At 39.7% G+C, this 16202-nt stretch overlaps 1 protein-coding gene across 8 annotated transcripts in view; it reads left to right on the forward strand.

The window, feature by feature from the left end:
• IP6K2 (inositol hexakisphosphate kinase 2) overlaps window positions 1-16202 on the forward strand; it is a 31332-nt gene that overhangs the window by 8294 nt on the left and 6836 nt on the right. For 2 of the 8 annotated variants that reach the window (XM_077129387.1, XM_077129388.1), the window contains exons 2-4: window positions 9754-9828; window positions 10258-10301; window positions 15566-15894. In XM_077129387.1, coding sequence (XP_076985502.1) covers window positions 10264-10301; window positions 15566-15894 — 367 coding nt within the window. In that variant the 5' untranslated portion in view covers window positions 9754-9828; window positions 10258-10263. Of the gene's footprint in view, window positions 1-9753; window positions 9829-9858; window positions 9886-10257; window positions 10302-15565; window positions 15895-16202 lie in introns of those variants that run through there. The other 6 variants (XM_077129392.1, XM_077129386.1, XM_077129389.1 and 3 more) reach the window with 5 other exon arrangements.

Genomic DNA, 16202 nt, shown 5'->3' on the forward strand with positions numbered 1-16202 from the left:
GCTTCTCTTCTGGGTTCTGTTGACTTTTCAGCTTTTGGCTGCTCCCTCTATGGCTTTTTTCTATTACCTTCCTTATAAAGCCTTCAGTAATGGTAAAGACCCATCCTGGGTTGCACTAGTAACCTCATCAAAAAGTCCTATTTACAAGGGTCCACATGCCCAGGAATGGATTACATTTAAGAACATGTTTTTTTCTGGGTTAGAGGATACATAATTCTAAACCACCACATGTAGTATATTGTGTTAAACAATTTTCAGATGTTAAACCATCCTTGCATTCTTGCAATAAATCCATTTGTCATGGTATATATTCCTTTTGAAATACCTGGATTCACTTTCCTCATATTTTCTTAAGGATTTTTGCATGTTTGGGAGGGATATCCATTTATAGTTTTCTTATGATGCCTTTGACTGGTTTTGGTATCAGGGTAATACTGCCCTCATATAAATGAATTAGGAAGTATTCTTTCCTGTTCTATTTTTCGGAAGTCTTTGTGAAGAACTGGTATTCATTCTTCTTTTAATATGCAATAGAATTTACCAGTGAAGCCATTCAGGCCTGGGCTTTTGTGTGTGTGTGTGTGTGTGTGTGTGTGTGTTTGCTTTACTAACTCAATCTCTTTTATTTGTTGTAGGTCTATTTTGATTTTTCTATTTCTCCTCTTTTTTCTTTTTCTGTCAGCCCTACACCCTCGGCGCTGGGACAAAAACCAACAACCTCTGCTTCTACTTGAGGTTCACCTGAGCTGGGGGCCTATTTTTAGTAGTCAGAATTTGTTAATTAATTCCACATTTGGAGTTTTTTGTTTTTTTTTTTTTCATTTTTTATTTTATTTTATTTTATTTTACATGGGCAGGCACCGGGGGGGTCCTCTGGCATGGCAGGCGAGCATTCTTGCCTGCTGAGCCACCGTGGCCCGCCCCACATTTGGAGTTTTGTTGTGCTTAGCCCCTGCTGCTAGTAAAGTCCCTTTCCTTTCCTCTCTGGCAAGCAGCCTGTGGAGGAGGGGCATCGGCCACCATGGCTTGGGGAACTCACGGTTCTGGGGAGGCTTGCAGCTGGTCCAGCTAGTCCAGACTGGGGTATGTTGTGTGTCCAGTCACTGAAGTGGCCCCAACAGTTGTTCTGTACTGTTCCTGGCTATTTACTAGCTGCTCTGGAGGACGAGCTAAATCCTACACCTCGCTAAGCTGCCATCTTGCCTTCAATGTGTTGTACAGTTTAATAAGTCTTTTTAAAAAATTGTATTGTGTTGACATGCATACAACCTAAAATTTTCCATTTTAACTACTTTCAAATATACACTTCAGTGGTTTTAATTACATTCACAGTGTTGTGCTACCAACAATGCCATTTTTATCAAGACTTTTCCAACACCCCAAACAGAAATTCTGTACCAAGTTAAGCATTAAGTGCCCTTTCCCCACTCCTACCCCTACCCCTCATAACCTGTATTATAATTTCTCATTATGAATTTGCATATTCAAATTACTTAATATAAGTGAGATCATACAATATCTGTCTTCTTGTGTATGGCTTATTTCACTCTGCCTAATGTTTTCAAGGTTTATCCATGTTGTTGCATGTATTAGACCTTTCTTTTTATGAGTGAATATTATTCTATTTTATGTATATATCACATTTTGTTTATTCATTCATCTGTGGCTAGACACTTGAGTTGCTTCTGCCTTTTGACTATTGTGAATAATGCTGCTGTGAACATTGGTGTGCAAATATCTGTTCAAATCCCTGCCTAGAAATAGGATTGTTGGGACATATAATTATATACTTAACCTTCTGAGGAACCACCAAACTGTTTTCCACAGCAACTGCATCTTTTTTGCATACCCACTGGTGATGTACAAAGGTTCCTATTTCTTCACATTTTCACCAAACTTATTATTATTATTGAGTGTGTATTTTTGGTTTTTATCACTTATTTTTAATTTTTTAAATTAACCATCCTACTGGGTGTGAAGTGGTATTTCATTGTAGTTTTAATTTGCATTTCCCTAATGGCTAATGATGTTGAGCTTCTTTTCAGGTGCGTATTAGCTATTTGTGTATCTTTTTCAGAGAAATGTCTACTGAAGTCCTTTACCCATTTAAAAAAATATATTTATTTATTTTGAATCTGAAGATTTTGTTGAGATACATTCACATAACATCCATTCTATCCAAAATAAACAGTGTTTTACGGTATCTTCACTTAATTGTACAATCACCATCACTCTCAATTTTAGACTATTTTCATTGCTCCGAAGAGGAAAGTAACAGACACACCCACACAAAAGAAAACCCAAAACACCCCATAACTCTTACCCCTTACCCCAGTTGTTTACCCTTAGTATTGTGGTACTAGTGAGGTGTTCTTGTTAAATATAGTCCATAGCATGCAATAGGTAGTTTTTCCCATCTACCGCTCTATTAACTTTTTGTACAAATGTCACACCTTTGAAGTAGTTCATGCAAAAACTTTTTAATATTTGTGGCACTAATTGGTGAGATACAAGATTTTAAGCAACCCCTTTCAATCATATTCACCTTCAATATGGCACTATTTCTTATAATCCTGCTATTGAACTACCATCACCTTTACCCATTCCCGTAGACTTAAGTTCAACTGGTTTACAAGTCTGCACATATTAGGTAACTGCTCCCCCTTCTCTAGCTTCTATCTCTAGGTCCCCTGTATTCAACATTTTAAGACTCTTGAGTTTACATTTTCTAGGGGATTTGTATTAGTGAAGTCATACAGTGTCTATCCTTTTGTATCTGGCTTACCTCACTCAGCATTGTGTCCTCAAGGTTCAAACATATTGTCATGTTGCTTCAGGACTTCATTCCTTCTTACTGCTGCATAATATTCCATTGTATGTATATACCACATTTTTTTTTAATGGAAAGGAATAAATTCAACTATCTTTATTTGCAGATGGCATGAATGTCTACATAGGATCTAAAAATAATCTATGAAAAAGTCTCCTAGTACTAAGAAATGAGTTTAGCAAGGTCACAAGATACAAAGACAACTAACAAAAATGAATCATATTTATATATATGATGATAAGGAACATGTGTTTTGGTTTGCTAAAACTCCCAGAATGCAATATACAAGAAACAGATGAGCTAAAACAAATGGGATTTATTGGATTACAAATTTATAGTTCTTTAAGGCCAGAAAACTATCTGAATTAAGACATCAGCAAGATGATCCCTGGACTCTGAGGAAAGGCTGCCAGCATCTGAAACATCATCAGCAGCTGAAAAGGCACATGGCTGACATCTGCTGGTCCTTGCTTCTGGTTCATTGTTTTCAGCTTCTGATTCCAGTGGCTTGCTCTGTGTGTCCTGCAGGTCTTCTCATAACATCTCTGAGGGATTTTTCTCTTTAAGTGTCTGTGAGTCCTCTTTTAGCTTTTTCAGGGCAAATTCCAGATTTCATCTCTGAGGTTAGCATCTTCTGGGGTGTCCTCCTTCTCCAAGCATCTCTGCTTTCTCCAAAATGTCTCCTTCTTAAAGGAGTCCAGTAAGTGGATTAAGACCCATCTTGAATGGGCAAGGTCACATCTCCGTGGAAACAACCTAGCCAAAAACCACATTTTTTTATTCACTCATCTGTTGATGGACACTTGGATTGTTTACATCTTTTGGCAGTTATAAATAATGCCACTGTGAACATCAGTGTGCATATGTCTGTTCATGTCATTGCGTTTAGATCTGAGTATATACTGAGTAATGAAATTGCCAGGTCATGGAGCAGCTCAATATTTAGTTTTGTAAGGAGCTACCAAACTGTCTTCCATAGTGGCAATACCATTATACATTCCCACCAGCAGTGGATAAGTGTTCCAGTTTCTCCACATCCACTCCAATATTTGTAGTTTCCTGTTTGTTTAATGACAGCTGTTTGTATAGGTATGAGATGTGATTTCATTGTGGTTTTGATTTGCGTGAAGATGAACTCTTTTCATGTGCTTTTTAGCCATTTGTATTTCCTCTTTTGAAAAATGTCTATTCATATCTTTTGCTATTTTATAATTGGTGCCCATTTTTAAATTGAGTTGTTTGTATTTTTATTGTTGGATTATAGAAGTTCTGAATATTAAACCCTTATCAGTTGTGTGGTTTCCAGATATTTTGTTCCATTGTTTAGGTTGTTCTTTCACTTTCTTGACAATGTTCTTTGACACACAAAACTTTTTAATTGGATGAAGTCCTATTTTTCTGTTTTTCTGTTTTGTTACTTATGCTTTTCTGTGTGAAGTCTAAGAAACCATTGTTTAATACATGGACCTAAAGATGTTCCCTTATGTTTTCTTCTAGGATTTTTATAGTTTTAGTTCTTATATTTAGGTCTTTGGTCCATTTTTATTAATTTCTGTATATGTCGTAAGGTAGGGATCTACTTTCTTTTTTTTAATGGTATGATTCATTTTTTTTTAAAGTTCAAAACAAGGCAGGAGGGAGGTGTTTTTAGGAGGAGGAATAAAGGTAGTTTTTCCCATCTACCACGAATCCCACTGATGAACTACCATTAGGTAGGTGCTGGCAGTCCTTGGTCCAGTCAGTGAATACAGGATGTCCTTCCATTTATTTAGGTCTTCTTTGATTTCTTCTAGCAATATTTTAGTTTTCTGTGTGCAATTCCTTACATTCATGGTTATATTTATTCCTGGATAGTTTATTCTTTTAGTTGCTATTGTAATTGCATTACTTTTTGAAGTCATCTTCATTTGAAGTTGTTCGGTCGTATTTCCAGGAATAATTTCAGAATCTGTGTAATATTTCCTTATCTACACCTGATTCATCAAGTGATCACTGTGACTATCTTAAACTAGCCTTGAAACTAGTCATAGGCTCTTGGGTGTGTCTCTGAGTCTATTTTGCTGTTCACAATGAAGTCATTAAGAGTACCCCAAAAACATCAGAGATTTTGTAAATGTCCGCATTAAGCTGTTCCTCCATTTGTTCTGAGGGGTGAATTTGACACAAAACAAAACAAAAAAAAGCTCCTGTTGCTGCTTTTCCTTTGATGGCAGCCCCAGTATTTGCTGAAGGTCTTTGTTTGACATCTTCCTGACCTTTAATAGGAGCCATTACCACTGTTCTTTTGGGATTCATGTTTATGAATTCTTTTTTTGAAGAGGAGGTTGATGGCTATTTTATTTTCTTAGCTGCTAAAGTAAGTACCATGTAGTAAATTGGTTTAAACAGTAGGAATTTATTGGCTCCCAGTTTTTAATCTAGGAGAAGTCCAAAATCAAGGTGTCAGTAGGGCGATGCCTTTTCTGCAAAGACTGGTGTTTTGGGGGGTAGGTGCTGGCAGTCCTTGGTCCTTGGCTTTTCTTTCACATGGTCCCATTTTCTCCTTTCTCTTCCAGGTCACGTTAACTTTCAGGTTCTTGCTCCCCATGGTGTCTTCTCCTGGGTCCATTTCCTTTTCCCATAAGGACTTCAGACATATTAGATTAAGGCCCACACTCAATAACTTTGGGTACACCTTAACTAATAACATCTTTAATGATCCTACATACAAATGGGTTCACTCCCACAAACTGGGGATTCTGGACCTGAACATGCCTTTAGTAGAGGGCATGATTCAATCCCCAGTAGTGGCCAAGGGGAAGGCTACCCTATGCCTTAAAACCTTCTACTTTTGTTCCTTTAATTTTTATTACCTTGTAATTTTTAATCTTTCAAATATAGGGAAAAGCACAAATATTAATTCAGCAGATGTCCAGGTAGCTACAAATTGTCAAAGTTTTAAGGTTTAACAATTGGGTTTAGCATTATCAGTGAGGCTCTTTTCTAAATATATGGACTGTATCACCACTGTCTTGCTGTTGCCTCATGCCCGATCCTTCTGACTGCTCTCTGCTTCTAGGGTCCTCCTGTCCCCATTTTATCCCTCTCTACACTACCTCATCGGTCTTTCTAAAAGTCCTTTCATCCTGGCATGTTTTAAAGGATACCACCACACCCTGTTAGAGGTTTTAAAGCAGAGCCTGGGGACCAAGACACATGGCTTCCACTTGGAACCAGTCCCCCTGTTACCCAACCCCCAGGGTGGAGAAAGGGAGCAGGCCAGTGCTGCCCAACTGACCCTGCTGTCATTTGTGGAGGTACACTCTGCAGGTGGTTGCACTGTGGCCAGGGAGACCACAGGAGATTGCCATTTTCCACATGGGCAGTTGGGGAGTGGGTCTGCTAATTCAGCAAATTTCTGGACCCTGGACCAAGGCCCACATCCTGCTTAGGTGCACCTTGGATTCAGGTTTCTGTTTTCAGATATTTTTTCTACTCTTTTCCAAGATTTTTTTTTAATGTAAATTTTCATTAATAAAATTCTCTTTTAACTGAAGTTAGGTTAATTTGGTCTTATAAGAATTAACTACAGAAGGCAAGTAGATAACACCTCTCCCATTGACTTTACTAGCATTATCAGAATATGATGACCAAAAGTTGCATTCTAGTAACAAGAGTTTTTATTTTTTATGTTTCTAAAATGCCACTTACTTCAGGCCAGAATGCTAGAGAGGTTCCTCCTGAATGTGATCTTCGGGTCAGAACAGGTAGGAGAATAACATGTGGTCACAACAGAAATGTAGTGCCTTCATTTTAAATGTTAGTGAAACGTAGCTATTGTGGAAGTGATATGGTCTCCCCTACAGTGTCCTACCCACAAAAAGTAAAAATGGTATTACCTACAGCTGTGGTTCATGGAATCCTGTGCCCTTCACCTGTGTTTTCTTTTTCATTGCTAGCTGCTCTGTGAGTTGATCAAAAGTATCTCATTCTACTCTGGACTGAAGAAGAAAGGTTTTGGGTTTTCTTGAAACCCTGTGACCTAGGTTCAGAGCCCTAGTACCTGCTGTCAAAAGCCCCTCTGGGCAGCCAGAATCAGCCTGAGCCCCTTATGTCTGTCTTGGAGAACTCAAAGCTTTCTTTGCACCGTGGGTTTTTCTTGTCTTCTTGCGAATGTTCTTAACTGAGATTCATAATTAGTCAAAATGGAAGATCATTTAGTGTCATTTGTTTTTTCCATATTCTCTTGCTTAGGACACTATACGTGTTTTTAAAATTTGTTGTCCAATCCCAAGCCTCAGGAAGAGTAAAAATTTTCTTTCAGTGAATGCATTAAAGACCAGGAAGCAGAACACCAGGAAGCTGTAGTGTTGGTGTGTCTAAACATAATTTGTAAGAATGTGCCCACTCGGTTTCTGGGCTTACTCTTAAAGGTTTGGGTTTGTGGGCTGCTGCTGCCTTGTTCAGGCTTGCCCTAGGATGCTGTGTCCCCAGTCTCTTGAGCTGCCTTGTTCTACCTTAACCCCTCCTGTTAAAGGAGTCCACCACCACGGTTCCTTGCTTCGAACCCTGAGTTCCGCTTTCAGTTTGGGCTGCTCCAGCGCCAGAGGGCTTTCTCAACCATAGTTTCACACTCAAAAAATGAGGTTCCATTAGAGAAATGCAAATCAAAACTACAATGAGATATCATCTCACATCCACCAGAATGGCCATGATCAACAAAGCAGAAAATGACAAGTGCTGGAGAGGATGTGGAGAAAGAGGCACACTTATCCACTGTTGGTGGGAATGTCAAATGGTGCAACCACTGTGGAAGGCAGTTTGGCGGTTCCTCAAAAAGCAGAATATAGAATTGCCATATGACCCGGCAATACCATTACTAGGTATCTACTCAGAGGACATAAGGGCAAAGACACAAACAGACATTTGCACGCCAATGTTTATAGCAGCATTATTTACAATTGCTAAGAGATGGAAATAGCCAAAATGTCCATCAACAGATGAATGGCTAAACAAACTGTGGTATATACATACAATGGAATATTATGCAGCTTTAAGACAGAATAGTTATGAACTATGTAACAACATGAATGGACCTTGAGGACATTATGCTGAGTGAGATTAGCCAAAAACAAAAGGACAAATACTGTATGGTCTCACTGATATGAACTGACATTAGTGAATAAACTTGGAATATTTCATTGGTAACAGAAGACCATCAGGAGATAGAAATAGAGTAAGATATTGGGTAATTGGAGCTGAAGGGATACAGATTGTGCAACAGGACTGAATATAAAAACTCAGAAATGGACAGCACAATACTACCTAACTGTAATACAATTATGTTAAAACATTGAATGAAGCTGCATGTGAGAATGATAGAGAGAGGAGGGCTGGGGGCATAAATGAAATCAGGAAGAAAAATAGACGATAAAGATTGAGATGGTATAATCTAGGAATGCCTAGAGTGTATAATGATAGTGATTAAATGTACAAATTTGAAAAATGTTTTTGCATGAGAAAGAACAAAGGAATGTCATTACTGCAGGGTGCTGAAAACAGATGGTAATTAATATTTTAAAATTTCACCTTATGTGTGAGACTAAAGCAAAAAATGTTAATTTGGTACAAAATTTATATTTTGACCTAATATAACTTATGTAGATAGCTTGATTGAACACCATAAGTACTTGGAATCTTGGGTAGGACATGAGATTTTGTTGGTTTGTCCAGAGTGATGCCCCGATGAATCCCAGAGTGATTTGGTCAGTGAGTGGAAAAGTATTTGCAAAGTCCCCTTCGGGGAATGGTGAGAACGGGGAGAAATTCAACTTCTCCAAGTTGAATTCTTGATATTCTCATAAGCAGTGTGGACAACCAAAGCTGTAGGCTGAGCCCCCAGTCTTGGGGTTTGTTCATATGAAACTTAACCCCACAGAGGATAGGTCAAGCCTACTTAAAATTTAGACCTAAGAGTCACCCCCAAGAGAGTCTCTTTTGTTGTTCAGTTGTGGCCTCTCTCTCCAGCCAACACGACAAACAAACCCTCCCTACCTCCGTCTGCGTGGGATATGACTTCCAGGGGTGTGGACCTTCCTGGCAACGTGGGACAGAAATCCTAGAATGAGCTGAGACTCAGCATCAAGGGATTGAGAAAAACCCTAGAATGGGCTGAGATTTAGCATCAAGGGATTGAGAAAACCTTCTCGACCAAAAGGGGAAAGAGTGAAATGAGACAAAGTGTCGATGGCTGAGAGATTCCAGAGTCGGGAGGTTGTCCTGGAGGTTATTCTTACACATTAAGTAGATATCTTATTATTCAAGATGTAATGGAGAGGCTGGAGGGAACTGCCTGCAAATGTAGAGCTGTATTCCATAGCCATGTTTCTTGATGATTGAATGATGATGCAGCTTTCACAATGTGACTGTGTGATTGTGAAAACCTTGTGTCTGATGCTCCTTTTGTGTGCCTTGTCAACAGATGAGTAGAACATATGGAATAAAAATGGATAATAGGGGGAACAAATGTTAAAATAAATTTAGTTTGAAATGCTCGTGATCAGTGAAGGGGAAGGGTAAGGGGTTGATATGTATGATTTTTTTTTCTGTTTTCTTTTTATTTCTTTTTCTGTTGTCTTTTTATTTCTTTTTCTGAATTGATGCAAATGTTCTAAGAAATGATCATAATGATGAATATGCAACTGTATGATGATATTGTGAATTGCTGATTATATATGTAGAACGGAATGATCAAAATAGGAATGTTTGCATTTAATGGTGGTTTTTTTGTATTTAAAAAAATTAAAAAAAAAACAAGTCTATAGAAGTGTCCAATCAAAGGCATCCAGGGAAAGATACCTTGGTTCAAGAAGGCTGATGAAGTTCAGGGTTTCTCTCTCATCTGAGAAGGCACATGGTGAACACAGTCATGGTTTCTCCCTCAGCTGGAAGGACACATGGCGAGCACAGCATCATCTGCTAGCTTTCTCTCCTGGCTTCCTGTTTCATGAAGCACCTCGGTACGTGTTTTCGTCTTCATCTCCAAAGCGCTGGCTGATTGGACTCTCTGCTTTGTGGTACTGCAGCATTCTCTTTCCGAATCTCCTTCATTCTGCAAAATGTTTCTTCTTTTATTGGACCCCAGAAACTTATCAAGACCTACCCAAATGGGTGGAGACATGTCATCAACTAATCCAGTTTAATGACCACTCTTGATTAAATCACATCTCCAGGGAGATGATCTGATTACAGTTTCAAACATACAGTATTGAACAGGGATTATTCTGCCTTTATGAAATGGAATTTTGATTAAAACATGGCTTTTGTAGGGTCCATACATCCTTTCAATCTAGCACACTGGATCATATTAGTAAATGTATGTTTAACTTTGTAAGAAATTTCCCAACTGTTTTCCAAAGTGACTGAATCCATTTTTGTTTTTCTACTAGCAGTGAATGAGTGTTCCAGTTTCTCCATATCAGCACTTGCTATTGTGAGTCTTTTTAATTTATCTATCCTGCTGGGTGTTTAGTGGTATTTTAAATGCTTTTAATTTGCAGTTCCCTAGTGACTAATGTGTTAAGCATCTTTTCATTTGCTTTTTTACTTTTTCATGGTCATTGAAATACCTTCTTTGGTCGGATGTCTGTGTGTGTTTTTTGCCCATTTTTTTTTTATTGAGTTGATTTGATTGTCTTCTTATTGAGTTGAATTTTTATATACTCTTAATACAAGCCCTCAGTCAGATTTTTTTTTTTTTGCATGGCAGGCACTCAGATATTTTAACAAATATTTTCTCCCAGTCTCTGGTGTACATTTTCCTTTTTTTAACATTTTCTTTTGAAGAGCCAAGTCTTTACTTTTGATGAAATCCATCTTTTATGGATTTTGTTTTTTGTGTCTTAAGAAATCTTTGCCTAAACCAGGGTTATAAAACTTTTTTTCTGTTTTCTTTTAGAAGCTTTTTATAGTTTGAACTTTTACATTTAGGTCTTACAATTCAAGTTACTTTTACTAGCAGGTATGAAGTGAGAGTCGGCATTAACTTTTGTTGTTGTTATATGGATATAAATTGTTCCAATATCATTTGTTAAAAAGAACTGTTTCCTCATTGAATTGCCTTGGCACCTGTATTAATTTATTAGGGCTGCGAGAACAAATTACTATAAACTAGGTGGCTTAAAACAACAGAAGTTTATCGTCTTAAATTTCTGGAGGCTAGAAGTCTGAAATTGAAGTGTCATAGGGCCATACTCCCTCTGAAGGCTTAAGGAAGAATTCCTCCTTACCTCTTCCAGCTTGTGGTAGCCCTGTGTTCCTTGGCTGGAAGCAGCGTAACTCCCGTCTCTGCTTGCATTTATACATGGCCTTCTTTCTGTGTCCTCTCTTCTTGTATAGTCATTGGATTTAGGACCTCCCATAAATCCAGGATGATTATATCTGCAAAGACTTTATTCTTAGATTCCCAGTAGAAATGAATTTTGGGTGGCACTGTTCAACCCACTAAAAGCCTTAGTCAAAAAATAAATGATCATTCCCAGACTCTGCACCACCACCACCCCCAAAATTAATTGATCAAATAGGTGTGGGTTTATTTTTGAACTCTGTTTTGCTTCATTATCTGTCTATTCTTGTGCTAAGCTGCACTGTCTTAATTACTTAGCATTGTTAAGTCTTGGAATCAGTAGGGTGCCTCCTCCAACTTTTGTTCTTCTTTTAAAAAATTGGGTTGATTGTTCTGATGGGTCCTTTGCATTTCTATATATATTTTAGAATCAGCTTGTCAATTTGTGCCAAAAACCTGCTAGGATTTTGATTTATAGATTAGTTTTGGGAGAATTGACATCTTAATATTAAGTCTTCTGATATGTGAACACAGTCTATCTTATTGCTCCATTTATTTAGGTCTTCTGTAATGTCTCTCAGCAATGTTTTGTGGGTTTGCACTTATTTTGCTAAATTTTTCCCTAAGTATTTAATATTTTTGGTGTTATAAATGTTTTTATTTTTTCTTTAATTTCACTTTACAATTGTATCAGCTAGAGGTACTATATTATATTTATTTTTTTCTCCAGTTTTGGACATTTAGGCGTTTTCCAGATGAGGGCTTTTTGTACACATAAGTTTTTTCTTTTGTTGGTTGGTGAGAAACGTTATGGTACCCAGAACTAGAACAGGCACGGCATGCACCCTTCTCCTCACATATCTGTCCCTTCCTAAGCCAGAGGTGTTGCTAGCCACTTTCTCCATTGGCAGTGCTGGCAGAAGAGCTCCCTGGAGAGGAAAGCGTGTGGGCATTTCACTGGAAAGAAAAGCTTGCTCAGAGAAGTTGTGTGGATGGCCACAGGAGCCCTGACAACTTGGGTGATTGACCCCAGTGGTGTGGCCATAGGTCATAGGTATAGAAGTGTTCAGGTGCTGAGTGGTGGCTCTCAGGAGGTACAGGTGGTGGGAGTTGTTTTTCTACCATCAGGTTAGTGTGCCTCATCCCCTGTGACAGAGTAAGTGGCCCCAGGGGATCCAATTTGTAGCCTAACTTAAAGGCTCAACTAAATTCTCAGTAACGAGGCTAAAAAGTCCAGGGGTTATCATGAGCCATGGCTGTTTTATTGTAGTACCTAAAAGGTTAAGAATGCTGAAGCCTTGTTTCCAGCAAATCCTTAACCCAATTTAATTGATATGGGGGGATGAATTATTAAAGAAAGCTATGGCCTGGGATGGATGATCTATATAAGTTCTACATTTCTTAGCAGTTGTTCTCAGTTTCTTGAAGAAATGTGAGGCAAAGTGGAAGGGTAAAATAAATGATAAGTCGGAAGTCATTATTTTGTAGTTATTCCCTGTCTCCCTGTTCATGGTCAGCAAATTGCATGGGCTCCACAGTAGTCATTAATATTCCTGGATTCCTAAGGAACTGGGCCTTAGACCTCTGTCATTCCGAAATCCCACTGCATACATGTGCCACAGAGAGAAAGAGAGTGGCAGGTAGAACAGAGGCAGCAGGTGCCTTGGGGTTGGACTTTTTTTCCTCCTGCTCTTGTTAAGGCCCCTGGGGAGTAAACTGATCTGCTGTTTAATCCTAGGGAAGGTGATGTTTCATTTTCCTACAAGGATGGGGTCTGAAAGAAACCCTAGAACAATCTTTCACAGTATTTTGCCTGCAACCCTAAAAACTGAGAAGTATATTATATGGTAAAGTCATATTTTTCTTCATACTGAGAGATTGAGCATAATTAAACAAAAAAGATCAAAAAACAAGATATTACCTTACTTACGTGCAGTGCACTGATTTTCTATTTTGTCTTAGTTGGTTAAAAATGACTTATTGCTTATCATTTGCTAATCTGGTTATACAACCCAAAGAGTAAAGGTCTGCTCCAAGCCTCTTTTCCCATATTAAAAAACAGAAAACTAGCAGAACTAGGGCTAGAATCTGATTCATCTTGCCTGTTACACTTAACTACAGGCTAATCAGTTGTCTCTCTAATTTCTCCTCACTTTGAGGGTTTTCCTCTGTCATCAGTCTTGACACAGGTAAGAATGAACCTTATTTTTCCTATCCATATGCCCAAGATGATTGTTCTTCCCTGGGGAGCAACATCCTATGGACTACCACAGTTGGGTGCTGGGATGGCAAGATGCCACAACACACCCAAGCATCTAATGAATACAGGTGGGGACCTGGGAATAGGAGGCAGAAACCCTTGTGGGGCAATTCAGCCTCCAGTCAAATCCATGAACTACACTTAAGAGAGCTGCCATTTAGGTATAAAGGACTAGTTTTTGTTCTGTTTTAGATGTTTTCATTGGCTGTGGGGACCGATAAGAAAGATTCCTGGAGAGGTATTTTTCCATTTAATTTGAATACATTTGAGGAATCTTGAGCAAAATTGGAAAAGGATGTACATCTTTGTTAGCATTGCTGTGATAGCAAAAGCAGTTTTATACTTTTATGAAAGCTTTGGAATATGTTTCTAAAACCTGGCCCATGGGGAACTTCTTGCGCTTTCACAATTTAATAATTGTTCTACCTGACTTGTGCTTTGGTACTGGTAGGCAGACTGAATCGGTAGCTTTTCTTTGGTATTTCTCTTACTCAGGAGGTCTTTTCTGTAGGCTAGAATCAACTCTTCTCTATAGAGCTACAGAAGTGACTAATGTGGCTAAGTATCTCGGAGCTCCACCTTCTGGATAGGGTCTAGAATGACTGGAATGTAGTCCGTACAGCCAGTTAATTGCCTGTGTTGTGTCTTGAGGTGTCTCCTCAGCACATGCCCTCCTGAGGACCTCTGTGGTGATGAGAACATGGTGCCAGGCAAGTAATCAGGACTTTTAGTCCTCTCAGTTCTTTGCATGTAGGAAAACTTAATGACTCCTAATCAGATTCTCTTTGAAAAGAAGAGATTAACACCAGTTTAAACTCTTTAAAAAAGAGGCTACCTTTTAAATAGGAAGCATAAGTATGTGATGAAAGTACTTTCGTGGGACAAGCTAACTGGTCCCGTGTGCAGAGTAGGTGTGCTGTAGAAGGTCAAGGTGCCAGAGACGTTGGGGCCCTAGGATCAGGAGCAGGGCGGGGGCTTGACATTTACAGACTGGGGTGACTTGGGATCTGGGGTGTTAGCATATTGTTTCTGCCCTGACGAGTTTCCTCACTTCCTTAAATCTCAGCTTCATTGTTTGCAGGAGGGAGAGTAGTGTCTGCCTCATAGAAAGTGTGGTGAGGACCAAGTGAGATAAATTCCTGTAAGGAGTCTGGCACCTAAATAGATGCTTTTCCTACAGTAGAGGGCAGTGAATGCATCTCCAGCCTCTAGACCCATCACCATCATTGTCTCAGTTGGTGTCTTGGAAACTAGAGGAGTCCTCAGTAAGAACCTTGTGTAAATCCATTAAAATGTAGCACAAGCCCTGTAGTAGTGTTAGTAGAGACTATGTAACCTAACCATTCCTATAAATTATAAGCAGAAAATAGAATTAGCTTTAACATGTCTTGAAATGATTAACAGATGTGCGGGCAGAGGTTTGCTTTGCCAAGGTCCAACTTGGGACTCTAATATGATGGGCAATCAGATCTAAGACCTGGGAGTCAGTGAACCCTGATTACCCCAGGAGCATAACTTTGGTTTTAAAGCTGATCTCCCCAGCTTTTGGAGATCAGGATAGAACCGATTAAAAATAGTCAGTGACCTAGAACATGGTGTATCTTTTAAAACTGTTAGCCAGCCTCGATCAGTTTTTAGATACAGATGTTAATCATTAAAGCTGGGCCCAAGCTCCATTGCTAATAAGGTTAATGGTGCTTTTCTTTGGCCTTAGATACCCTAGATGATGGGTAAACAGATTTTTCCTATGTTTAAATGCATTTTTTTTAAGCATAAGGGAGAGACTTGGGCATCGTTTACGTTAAGCACGACAGTCTTATTAGGAAATGGTAAGATAATAATTGAGTATTAAGTTTAAAATTGTGATTTGTACTTGATGCTGCTTTGTGATTTGCCTGCTAGGGAGGGTAGCTTTCTAAAGCTTTCGTGGTGGGGCACTGACTGTTTTGGGTCCCCTGGAACCCAGGCCCTACCTATCTCAGTCTGACCCCGCCCCATGTGAGCTCACGCTGCTAGTCTCTCTGCTGGAGGAGGCGGAGTGCAGCCCCACGTGAGCTCAGACTGATTTCCTGCCTGAGGGGGAGGGCCAGCAGCTCTAAGGCAGTTCCCAGACTTTCAACCATCCCCTTGTTATTGTGTTTGTTTTTTGCAGAGCATCCTGGCCCACAGAAGCTGAGGATCCAAGGCCAAACAGACTGACGCACAGACGACAGGCAGAGGACGCACTGGCCACTGGACCCCGCCGACTTCATTTTCCCCGTGCTGCCTGCTCCCAGAGGATGAGCCCAGCTTTCAGGGCCATGGACGTGGAGCCCCGTGCCAAGGGCGTCCTGCTGGAACCCTTTGTCCATCAGGTTGGGGGGCACTCCTGCGTGCTCCACTTCAATGAGACAACCCTGTGCAAGCCCCTGGTCCCAAGGGAGCACCAATTCTACGAAACTCTCCCAGCAGAGATGCGCAAATTCACTCCTCAATACAAAGGTGAGCCCCCAGCAGCAGTAGGGCACACAGTGCCATGCTGGGGAGATGCGATGGGTTGTGGGTCCCAGCAGCCATCCGGGAGCCCTGCCCCTCCCACTCACTTGGTGTTTTCCCTGCTCCTCCTCCTCCTCCTCTTGGCCCTCAGCCCAGCACCTCACACCCTCAGTTTTCAAGCCCTGGTAAGACTGTGCAATTGTTTTGTTTTATGGGTTTGTTTTTAGTTTATTTTTGGTGGAAGTGCAGTTGTGTTTTATTTTCTGATGTCTCCATCACAGTAACTCATAGTCCCCCATGGAGGGGGTAGGGTG

The sequence above is a fragment of the Tamandua tetradactyla genome, chromosome 15 (genome assembly GCF_023851605.1).
Source record: "Tamandua tetradactyla isolate mTamTet1 chromosome 15, mTamTet1.pri, whole genome shotgun sequence".
In the NCBI taxonomy this organism is placed as follows: domain Eukaryota; kingdom Metazoa; phylum Chordata; class Mammalia; order Pilosa; family Myrmecophagidae; genus Tamandua; species Tamandua tetradactyla.